Raw genomic sequence first — 10,378 nt, 5'->3', positions numbered from 1 at the left:
TATTTGTTTTTCACGATCATTTTACGGTATAAGTCTAAAAATGAAAAAGACTTAAATCTCAGGTGGACCATATTATCAGAAACAGTGGTGATTGAACACCTACCATTAAAACTTCCTAGGGCCCATAGTAATGTCCATTGTAATGTTTTGTTTCCATAAAAAAAACCCATTGATAATGTCAAACAGACATGGATGAAGGAAAATGTAAAGATCAGATTAATCCAAACTTTTGTTGCCCAAAAAAAGCTTTTGATAGTCATTCACCACTGTTGTAGTGGTGTTGTCCACCTGACATTTGGATCTGCTTAACTTTTGGGATCGCATCCTAAGAATATATAAGAAAAAGGATGAAAGGAATAGATATACAAAACAATCATCAAAGTAGGCCCCACACGGTAAGTGTAACAAATGTGTTACCCGACAACACCTAATCCTCTCCCCTACTTTCTGTAAGCGGCTTGCATGGTGTGCCACTCACCACTGACTTAGTTGCTGCTACGACGTCACCATTTCTGTGGGCTCCACCATAATTTATGTGTTATATCCACACCGTTCATTTATTTGGCGAGGTCAATTTAGACGATGAACCTGAAAATTATGAGGATCCAAAGCTCAAGTGGATCAAGAAAGCAGTGGGGCACCGTGACACCCACCTTTAAAACCTCCTTAAGGCCTACGATGATGATTATTTGCAATCCTACCTATCGATAGGGTCACCCAAACATAGATGAAGAGAAAAAAAACAAATATCAGTGTGATCCGAAATTCTATGGGCCCTAACAGTTTTCTTTCTTTCTTTCTTTCTTTCGTTTTTTTTTTTAAAAAAAAAAAATTTTAATTTTTTTTAAATGTTTTTTTTCAAGCACGCACACACACCCTCACACACTCACACTTCGGTGGAATTTCACCACCTATGGATACTCGAACCCTTGATCGGGTGTTGAAACTCCTGAGAGTTTACCACCGGAACAAGAGTAAGGATCCGGCCCTACAATTTTCAATGATAAGTATTCAATCCCCAATGCTTCCTGTGATGTGGTCCACTTGAGCTTTCGATCTGCCATATTTTTATGATTGTGCCTTAAAATAAACTTGGCAATGGATGGACGGTCTGGATATAACACATTCATCATGGTGGATCTAACGGCAACACACCACTAAGGTCACACCACGCAATCGAATGCTTGACCTCTTTCTTGGTGGGCGAGTAAGATGCTCCACCGGCGTCGTCGGTTTCCTTTTTCATTAGAAGCTATTATCCGAATAGTATATTTTTCAAATTTAACATCCAACGTTGAAAAACGTGACACACACACACACACACACACACACACACACACACACACATATATATATATATATATATATATATATATATATATATATATATATATATATATATATGTTTTGGTCACATAATCAAAGTGGCCTCACTTAGATAATCTACTCCCTTCTCATTGCACAAAACAGCTCGAAAAGGAGCTAATAGGCTCTAACCAGGACTCGTTTAGATAAACAACGACCCATGGTGGGCCTTGAAAGGTTTTAACATATAAGAATTATTTCCCTCTGTGTGGTCTACTCGAATCTCGAATCTAACTTATATTTTAGCCCATGGCCTAAAATGATTTGGAAAAGTTAGTGGATGGCTCATATTAAATATATACATCAAGATGGGTCCCACTTGTGAGACCCAACTTTGGTAGCCCCCGTGCATGGCCTTTTTTTTTTTTTTTTTTTAAGTATCTCACACACGCACATATACGGGGAAAGGTACTATGCGGTCGTGCTCATGGGAACTTCCCATGAGGTCGAGCTGTGTGGGCCCCACTGTGATGCTTGTCGACCATCAATACCGTGCATTTGATGGGTCCCCTTTAAATTATGGGATATCCCCAAAATCAGCCATATACAGAACTCAGTGGGCCATACCATCTAAAAGAATGTGAAGACATGCCTAAAACATATAAAAGCACTTGGTGGGGCCCACCTGAAATTTGGATGCATCTTAAACTTGGTCTTAACCCTCATCCAAGTGGGACACACATAATGGATGGGCTGGATTTGCAAATCACATCTCGGTGGGTCCAAAAAATGATTATGAATTTTTTAATGGAGGGTAGCCCCTCTCAACTTCTGTATGTGGTGTGGCCCACAGAAGTCACGGATTGACTTAATTTTTGAAACCTAGGCCCATCATGGAATGGTGCATCTGACTGATGGGGTAGATTTTTTACAAGCATCATGGTGGGGCCCACACAGCTCGACCTCATGGGAAGTTCCCATGAGCTCGACCGCATAGTACTATGGGAAGTTCCCATAGTACCTTTTCCCTATATATATATATATATATATATATATATATATATATATATGATACACTATCAAGATGGCCCCGAAGTTGATGATCTACTCCGTCCACCGTCTTGGCCAAGTCGAATGAGGAATAATAGACTGACTATGACTGGTTTTGATGATCAGAGACTCCACAGCGGGCCCTAGAAGGTCTTAACAGATGGGCATTGTTTCTCTCAGTACGGCCCACTCTAGATTCAGATTTACCTCATAATTTGGCCCATGGCCTAAAATAATATGGAAGAGATGGTGGACGGAGTGGATTAAACATATACGTCATAGTGGGGTCCACGAGTGGGGCCAGCCTAAGGAGGCTTCCGCCCCTCACATGGCTGGGTAGTAACGGCCAACATCACTTTCTTTTCTTTTCTCTTTTTCTCTCTCTTTTTTTTTCGTGTGTGTGTGTTTAATGCTGAGTGGGATCCACAAGTGGATGATCCACTCCATCCATCTTGTCGTTCAACTCTCCTTGGACCAAAGGAGTCCAGGATTGAATAGGTTTTCATCACACACCCATATAACAGTGGGCCTTACAAAGTTTCAACAATGGGATTTGTTTCCCTTAGTACAGTCCACTCGGGACTAAGATCTGTCTCATTTTTCGGTCTATAGCCTAAAATGATATATAGAAAAATGTGGACGGCATGGATCTAACATATACACATCAAGGTAAGGTCTACGGCTGGGACTCCCCCACCCCATGCATGCATGGCTGACGTGAGGGGGTGCTCCCATCCCCACCGTCGCCTCTGGTGTGGTCCACCTGATTGGTGGATCATCTAATTTTTTGGGTTCAACGCCTAAAATGAGAAGAGAAATCGAATGGACGGCTGAATGAAACATATACATCATGGTGGGTCCTATGAGTGGACCTCCTCCCAACACCCACCAAGGGGCTGCATTAACAGCGACGCTGGGCAGCAACGTCCAGTGGATGTGCTCCAGCGTTTGTCCTTTTCTCTCTCTTTCTTTCTTTTGTTTGCAAGGTAGTGGGTCCACCTAAACAAATCCACTCCGTCCATTAGATTGGCCAGGTCATTGTGGGCCAACAAGCTTTAAATCATATCAATTTTGACATATTTCCACCATTAAGATGTAATTACATAAATCAATAGATTTAAATAGTAAATAAATATCACGATGGGCCACATAAGGTGGTCCATGTTGTGATAGCCTGCAGGGCACGCTCTTCAATAGCGTGACCCACTTGTGGGCCCCCACAACACCATGAATTTAAAAGGAAAATGAGCAAAGAAGGGAAAAAAATGAGAAGCAAGGGAAGGGATCCGGCCATCGGGGTGGTCTCCCGCCACTATGGGGTCCACCATATAAGTTATACATGATCGAGGTGGGTACCACTCTTGTGGGCCAACCATAATAGGAAAATCAATGGAGGGAGGGCTTTGACCCTCCCATGCACTCATAGTGACGATGGACGGTCGGAGTGGGCCGGATCGTTGATCAGACGGCTTGGATGGTCCACAAAGCTCCTCTCCACCCCTAACCTCCTATAATTACTCTTACTCTCTTAATCCTTCTTAATCCTCTCAAAAGTTTTCTTTCTTTTCTTTTAATCTCTCCATAATCTTTTTCTCTTTTCTCTCTTTAATCTTTCTTTCTTTTCTTTCTCTCTTAATCTTTCTCTACTCTTGTTAGAAAATGGGAGAAATGAGAGAGAGTTAGAGAGTTTTTATGGTAAAGATTTTTGGGTAGATAGGGAATTATGAAAAGAGATGGGTAAAATGGGAAAAAATAAAAAGAATGAATGAATAATGGCTAGTATAGATAGGGGTATGGGTTGCATGAGAAAGGCATGGGCTTGTTTGACTAATGGGGAAAGAGTGACATGAGTGATGGATTAATTGATTTGACAATATGTAAATTTGCACAAGTAGGGTCGCGTGCGCTGCGCGGCCTACCTCGAATTGTACTAAAATTATAACTTCTAATCTAAGCGTGGAAATGGGGTGTGACGCGCGACGTTGGAATCGGAGCGCCCTTGTGATTGATAGGGTACAAGTATCAAAGTATTGAGGTACTGAAAATGGTGTCATGATCAAAACTTGTCGATTTGGTCTGCCAGAAACATTTCGTTGTCGAAGTAGAAGTTTACGGAAGGTCTCACGAGGTTACAAGTCTTACAGACTAGCTCTTTTTCAAAATAAAGATGTATCGAGCCAATGCTGCTAACCAATTGGATCATCAATCCCAATAACTAAGGAACTATATATGCAAGGTTACCACTTAACCCAAGTCTATAAAAACAGCAAAGAATGAAAAGGCTCTATCACCAATCTAAACACAGTAAACCTCTTTTTTAGCTCAACACTATCTATCAAATCTTGTCCCATATGGACGCCTATCTTAACTCAGCTTAGCCTAATTTAACATCTACACTCATATCTAGTGCCATATTGTAGCAAATTTGGATTGTTTAGCGTAGCTTTAGTTTAATCTCTCCATTTATGTCTAGTGCATCCCTGCAGTAAATATCATTTGTGACATCATTGTTGGAACCTCCAAATCTCTAAGTCTTTGTTGATTCTTTCAACTATAGTCGGTTGGCCAAACCACGACTAAGTTTTGACAACCATCTTATGACCGTTTAGGTCTAAAAGATTGTTAATCGTCCACGATTTATCACTTGCTCAAACTGTTGTTAGTAATTTCTTCTGTTTTATTTAATATTTTTTTATCGATTGCACTACATTTATATTCAATTTAATAAAATTGACACTTGACCTTATATTTTAAGTTTTCTTTCTATATATTTATTTTTTCGACAAACACAACAAAGCCATCATGTCAATTGGTGTCTGAGCAATCCGGTCATGTTCATAGACCTGATCTTAATTAGCTATTTCAGCACCTGATGTCACAAGGTATTCAGTTCAGTTCGATTCGAGCCAAATGTGATTCGTGTTCGCATGCCCGGCACATACTCAATCATAATTGTGAATGCTCGCACACGCACAATGATAATAGTAAGCTATTCACTAAAAATGCAGCCACGTGTCTGAATTGAAGCCCAACACAATATTCTAGCTTAGGATTGTTTCTGAATTGAAGCCCAACACAATATTCTAGCTTAGGATTGTTTATTCCATTGATTTTGCAATGATAGCCTATCCAGGATAGGGATGGGTCTCTCAATCTATATCAACCAATATGTTGCCAGACAACCAGCTCGCCTACAGTACTGCAACCTAACAAGCCACCGTCGTGTTGTCAGAGTTGTCTAAGGAACCAATAATCAAGGGAAAAAACAAAAAACAGCAATTTCCTTATTAAAAGAGAGGAAAAGAATGAAAATCTCACTGTGATGCCAGAGTTGCCCAAGGAACCAATAGTAAAGGGAAAAAAACATACAGCAATTTCCTGCTTAAAAGAGCATAAAAGAATGAAAATCTCCATTTGTGATAACATGAATAGAGAAAGATCCAGATCAAACCCTTATTTACTATTGACTTTGGCAAAAACAAGGCATGGAGCAAATTTGTCCGATGCATTGTTATTTTTCCTCGGGTTCAAGACTGGTGGGAATAATATTTTACGGTTAGCAACTCAATTGATTTTCAAACCAAGCTGGTAACAGCACATGTCGGGCCCACCTTTCAATAATTTAAGTCACTGACCTCTTATATATACCAACATGGGACAGGCCATGCACAAAGCTATCAGATGATCCTACCATTTGATCAAATGTGAAATAGAACCAGTGGCCTGCATTTAACAGTTGCCAGTTTGGATGGTTAGCATCATCCCAGGATAGGGCATTTTGCCGACAAATGCACACCATATCAATATGAACGGTTTCAAATGCCTGAGGAATTGCTCAATTTCAAAAAAGAAACAAAATATTATATTATATATATATATATATTGAAGACACAGGGTGTCCCCACCTCTTTTTGAAGTGAGACTAATCCACGCGGATACATGCAATCACCCACAACCATGTGTATTGGGTAAAGCCAAGGAGGGGAATCGAACCCTTGCCTGTAGGGAGCAGACCTACGGTGAAGACCATTCGCCCAAACCTCGTTGGGTAAAAATGTTAGTAAAGCAAGAGGCCTGTTCTCTAAAATTAGTGGATGAGATGCTCTTGCACCTCTAAGAATCCAAAATCTCAAGCAACATTTATTCAGGCAATCCGAGCAGTGTTTAACTTTTGGCCTATAAAATCAAAGGCGATCCGAACTGTTCGTATTCTGGGACTCATCAAGGATGACATATGCTGCAAATCTATCCCTATTAGATGTGAAGCGAAATCTCACATCCACATCAACAAATGGAGTTGTAGGAAAATTGCAAGTTCCATCTTCAGTCCACCCACCTCAGGTTCTCGTTGCAAGAACAAAAAATGAAGAAAAATACAAACATAATGGCTTCCCTGCCCCCTTAAGCAGCATCATGCAGAACTGTCGCAGAATCACTAACAGATGTTTCCCTGCAGTACCCAGTCAGAGTGGCCTAGTACTGGTGATTAGAATCATTTGTGGTTACCTATCATTGAAGACTTCAGCACCAGCTCTGCGATTGAAAGTCACTATGGCCAGAAGAACCCATAGGAAAAGAAAAAAAAAAGAAGACATCGAACTTCTGTTACTTATTGCTGGATCTCTTCCTGCAAAGAGAAGCATTTGTTGAAGCTAGCACCACGATGGGGCTGTGGACCCTACATGGAATCTGTACCTCCTCTTTCCGAGAAATCCAATCCAATTGGACCCAAAAGTTCTTTTAGAAAGCACTAATTGGGTATAACTAAATTGTTCCGTCGCACGAACAGAATCAAAGCATGCATATTTTCTTAATACTTTTTGAGCAATAGAAAACACCTGTCATGTCATTGAAACCATATATTGGAAATTTGGAATGAACTTTTGATTGAGAGCTAGAGATTTCCAAACACCAATATAGCAGTTTGTAAAAAGCACCACACATCATACGCATGTTATATGTATGAACCCATTTTTATGTTGCAGCTGTTTATGACTGAAAGAAGGCATGCATCTTATCATAATAAAACTACCCAATTAATGACACCATCCATCTGTAGGGTTTTTTTTTTTTTTTTTTTCAAGAGATAATGCAATTACCACCCAGCTATAATTTAAATAGAAGGAATCCAAACTTGCCCAGGAGACCCATTATTGCTACTGCGTACGCATCCTGCTATTCTCAGCAGCCCTCACTTGAAAGAAATAGGGGTGTGCCTGCACACGTGGAGTGGTATAGAATTAGTGCTGCACCGGACCAGAATCTCCTCAAGACTGATACAATATGAATTGATTCTTTTAAAAAAAAAAAAAAAACCTTTGGAAATTGTATCCAACTGCACTTATTTCACCATATCCAAAGTTCAACATATCACTCATCTCGGCTTGCAACCTTGAATTTGTAAAATAAAAAATTTGCCTTATTTTGTCAAAACTGTTCCACGAAACAAAACTAGGAGGCAATTTGGAGTCCCAAAGCAGAGTCTGTACAAGTGGTGAACATGGTTTGTCAGTGATATGTACTGTTGATCTGATGGGCCCACTGTTAATGGGGGATGCACCAAAAATCTTCAAGATTGGAAGATCCTAAACCTTCGATGGAGTACAAAAGTAGTATTGCAACAGTCCAGTAAAAGGCCAAAAATTGGCTGGCTAGGAACATATTTGGGAGGTATCCCCAACACAGTGAGGCCCATCGGATACAAGGACAGTTACCCATAAAGGGATATGTTTTTCACTAAACATCTAAACGCAACCTTAGGATTTTGTGCCTCATAAAAAGCAAGTTGGGCCAAAACACACTTGAGAAATGAGAAGTTAGGAGTGGACGTGTTTGGTGCTCCAAAAAGACATGGGCATTCAAGCAAAAACCAAATGACTTCAAGAACGTCTTTCTGTTGATCACGACATCACTAGAAGTCTAGATGAGAAAACTACAGGAGAAAAGGGCAATAGAATCAGAACTGATCACTAAGACCAGAGCCACTTCTAGACAAAAGATTACCATTGCTTCTCGTGCTGTCAGCCTCTCTTGATGATCATAACGAAGAAGCTTATCAAGAAAATCAATGGCCTGCATGTTGCATCAAGTCAAATAATCAATGGTAGTGATAGAAACAGAAACTAAATATGCAGATACAGCTAACATCAAAGCATCTTTCCAGAACTAAAAAAACAAACAAATAACCTCTGGAGAAACTAGATGCTGATTATCCGCATTGATAAATTTGGACCATGGTTTCCTGCTGTGCCTGCAGGCAGATCACTCAAGCATGTCAACAAGAAGTGTATGGTGGAGCAGTGCTTTATTCTTCTATTGAGTTTCATGAAAGTTGTTTCATCATTCAGGATTTGAGCTGCACTTCTCTGGAAACTGCTAATCTTACATGTACCATCAATCGCACATGTGCACAAGACAAATGCTACTTGCACTCTTCAGCAACAGCCAAACAAGGCAACCGTTCATGGCACATCCGCAAGAGCCAAAGCTGTTCATCAGGCGGGCCCCAGGATGAATGTGCCCTGGTCTAAGAGTCAGGGCAGCTCACTCATCAGGTAGGCACATGCACATTGAACGTGACCATTACCAATACTATTTTATCGTCCAATTTCTTGTACAACAGTGACCCACCTGAGTGGACCAACCTGATTACTGTGTTAGGAGACATTCACCATGGAACCTTCGAATGGCCTGTAACGCACAGACCTGCACACGTGCCACATTAGCATGTATGGGATGTTTGTCTTTGGCACTTGCAGATGCATGTCTGCGACGAGTAGCATGTTGGTGAGCAATACACGCTCTCTTTCTAGTTATTTTATAGTGTAGCAGTTTCAACTTTCAGGAAGCGAGATCAGTCATGGAAACTGTTGATCCTACATGGCCTGACAGAACACTTTCTTAACCTGCAGATGACCTAGTTGTACTCTCAGGACAACAATCACAATTTAAGCCAAACACACCTCCCAACAAGAGCATCAAGCTGAGGATCAAGCTCTAAGCGGTATTTATTCAAGTAGGCATTTAATTCATCAGTCCCGAGTACCTGGAAAAAAAAAACATATATATCAGGAACTAAAGTAATGACTAATGAGATCCCATGATGGTTTTGATTTTTAATTTGCATGAACTTAGTCTGTAGGTATGGGGTATCCTCGGAACAGTATCAGGGAACGTGGGCTCTAGAAGTTAAGATGACCATCATCCAGATCATATTAACTAAAGCCCGAAAAAAGAAGAATGATGGAGGAACCAAGCAGACACCACTTTGACAAGAAGAAAGTGTTTCTTCTTGGTTATTGGTGTCTTATTCCATGTTATGTATCTTTCAGATGACTCTTTATGGTCTCCAAAAAGGTACCTGGTTTCAAAAATTCAGTAAGCCAACGTTTTCTACTGACTTTCAGTAGAGTGAAACAAACTCTTCTATTGTCTGACCCATACAAAGAGTGCAACAATCATTCTATTGGTTTCTGTGGACAAGATTATTATCAGTGTAGAAGATGATTCATATCTGTACTCTACTGCTCTTAAGCAGAAAATACAGAGTCATTTCTACATGCGTAACACAGAACCAGACAGCACATTGCACTTCTAGCCTAGGAGGTTCACAAGTGGGCCCACATGCACAGGATGAAGATTAATGCCTAAAATAGGCACCCAATTCAACTGTGAGACTCACAAAATCCAATCAGATGGCTCTATATACCAATTGTGATGCAGGACGGAATGATCTAACCTAATATGATGCCATGAAATTAAAAGACATTAATTAGAGCAATGGAACGGCAAAATAAAGCTAATTTACCATAAATTCAGAATTTTCATATTCAGGACATGTCCAAATTCAAGCCTATGACAATCCTACAATGCAAATCTCATAAACTACCAATTAACCAGAACCTATGGGAGACAGAACCCCCATCCTAGCATAGGGTTAAATCTGAATTCAATAGAAATCATGTTGTCTTGTAAGAGTTTTGACGTGTTAGGCATGTTTAAAGGCTAGGGAATGTGGGAAATA

The 10,378-nt window shown here is 40.3% G+C and overlaps 1 protein-coding gene across 2 annotated transcripts in view; it reads right to left on the bottom strand.

Moving 5' to 3' along the window:
- Positions 1–7,215: 7,215 nt before the first annotated feature.
- The window catches only part of LOC131219005 (casein kinase II subunit alpha-2), a 47,621-nt gene continuing 44,458 nt past the window's right edge, over positions 7,216–10,378 (bottom strand). For both annotated transcript variants that reach the window (XM_058213957.1, XM_058213956.1), the window contains 4 exons: positions 9,318–9,400; positions 8,542–8,605; positions 8,359–8,427; positions 7,216–7,571 (listed from right to left, as the gene is read on the bottom strand). In XM_058213957.1, the coding sequence (XP_058069940.1) occupies positions 7,512–7,571; positions 8,359–8,427; positions 8,542–8,605; positions 9,318–9,400 (276 nt within the window). In that variant the 3' untranslated portion in view covers positions 7,216–7,511. The remainder of the gene's footprint in view (positions 7,572–8,358; positions 8,428–8,541; positions 8,606–9,317; positions 9,401–10,378) is intronic.

Source organism: Magnolia sinica, chromosome 11, assembly GCF_029962835.1.
Source record: "Magnolia sinica isolate HGM2019 chromosome 11, MsV1, whole genome shotgun sequence".
Classification (NCBI taxonomy): Eukaryota; Viridiplantae; Streptophyta; class Magnoliopsida; order Magnoliales; family Magnoliaceae; genus Magnolia; species Magnolia sinica.
This window is presented reverse-complemented; position numbering and strand designations above follow the sequence as displayed.